We start from the raw sequence: 1,641 nt of genomic DNA, 5'->3' as shown, positions 1-1,641 counted from the left end.
AATTCAATTATATAAATAATTATTTATAATTTAACCTACGAATCCTCCCATCTGAGCAGCAGTTCTATTGACATTGTTAGTAGCAGTGACACTAGCTCCTTTCTCTAGCAGTAACTGAACTACTGGGGCACTACCTGATATTGTAGCGAACATGAGAGCAGTGTACTGTGAGGGAGAAAGAGGTAGAATGAGAGAGAGAGAGAGAGAGAGAGAGAGAGCAGTAGATACTAGATTAAAACTTTAAAGAACTACTGAGTTTTAGTGATTGAATGACAAATCATTGAAGAATCGCTGAACAAGTGCACGTAAAAAACATTATAATAATTATTTAAATTTTGATACATGTAAATTGCTATTAAAGTCATCCAAATCCCCATCTAAATTACTAGCTAAAACTACACAGTATATACATAATACACTTTACAGTATCATCCCTTACTCCTTGTGAGTGTAGGTTGCTATTAACATCAGCTCCTTTCTCTATTAATAATTTACATAATTCGACATTGCCACCAAAAGCAGCATGCATCAGACCAGTCATACCATCCTAGAGTATAAGAATAAAATATTAACAATTAGTAACGCGGTAGCGTTACTAAGTAGGATTCACCCCCAAACAAAATGGCTGCCACGACTTTTGCAGCCTTGCTATACCGGGAAAACGAGCTCCTATGCTTACCAGACTTTATAGAGGACCTTATCTTGACCAGAGGACTCCAATGGTACAACTAGCGTGGCTCTAGACCTCGTCTAAGCGAAAAGTCAAAAATCGGCGAACCGGCCGTTTTGTTCAGCCACCTTTTTTCATCTTCATCATCTTCATCATCAAGTCCTGTCAATCCAGTTGTCGGTGTGTATCTCAGTATCAGTTGGTGCTACAAGGATAATTCTTACACCAATCTACTCCAACAGTCTATGCGCAGGTCCATGTCCCATCATATCATTCTTCAAGTAAGGAAAAAGTGATACTGTGACTGCTGGATCGAGCCATCTTAGCTACATGCCGCCATTTTGTTAATTAAAGAAGCTTGCCATGTGCTCCAAAATTTGGGTGTGGTCGCGCATGCTCAGATGCAGCATAGATATTAAATGACATTTACTCTATTATCTATGGATGCAGATCTGCAGCTCTGGAAGAAGCAATTTATTTTTTACCAAGCTATGCTTGGAATCAACTTACTGCAATACTTTAGTGGAGGTTTCCAGCTAAAAGAAGGTATTGATTTTACATGTTACTGTTTTATCAAGTGTGTTATTTTATTTTATTTAAAAAAACAAACAATTAATGTTATGACTTATGATATGCAATAATAATTATGAACTTGACAACAGCCTGGAAGAACAGGCATAGCAGGGAAGATGGACACTCTTAGCTCATAGATTCTTGAACAAGGACTTGTGTTAAGACTAGTATTAGTTTCACTTGTCATCAGTATAGTTGATATTCCTTCAGCATGTCTATTCAATGCTGTCTCTCATAAATGTTATAACAATGATAATAATAATAATAAAGAAAATTATTGTTTGTGTAAAATCAACAAGTATCACAATTGCAACTAAAGAAATACTATAAATATTATTTAAAAAATCAACACAAACAAGAACATAAAAAATTAAAAAAAACAAGATGAAGTAGGATTC

The 1,641-nt window shown here is 35.5% G+C and overlaps 1 protein-coding gene across 1 annotated transcript in view; it reads right to left on the bottom strand.

The window, feature by feature from the left end:
* Positions 1-30: 30 nt before the first annotated feature.
* LOC105314147 (ankyrin repeat and MYND domain-containing protein 2-like) overlaps positions 31-1,641 on the bottom strand; it is a 2,140-nt gene continuing 529 nt past the window's right edge. Inside the window, exons 3-4 of the mRNA XM_011408137.2 lie at positions 440-547; positions 31-165 (exon numbers count right to left, since the gene is read on the bottom strand). Of these exons, the coding sequence (XP_011406439.1) occupies positions 31-165; positions 440-547 (243 nt within the window). The remainder of the gene's footprint in view (positions 166-439; positions 548-1,641) is intronic.

This window comes from Amphimedon queenslandica, unplaced genomic scaffold (genome assembly GCF_000090795.2).
Source record: "Amphimedon queenslandica unplaced genomic scaffold, v1.1 AMPQUscaffold_13087, whole genome shotgun sequence".
Classification (NCBI taxonomy): domain Eukaryota; kingdom Metazoa; phylum Porifera; class Demospongiae; order Haplosclerida; family Niphatidae; genus Amphimedon; species Amphimedon queenslandica.
Note: the sequence above shows the minus strand (reverse complement) of the source record. Positions and strands in the feature narration are given on the sequence as shown.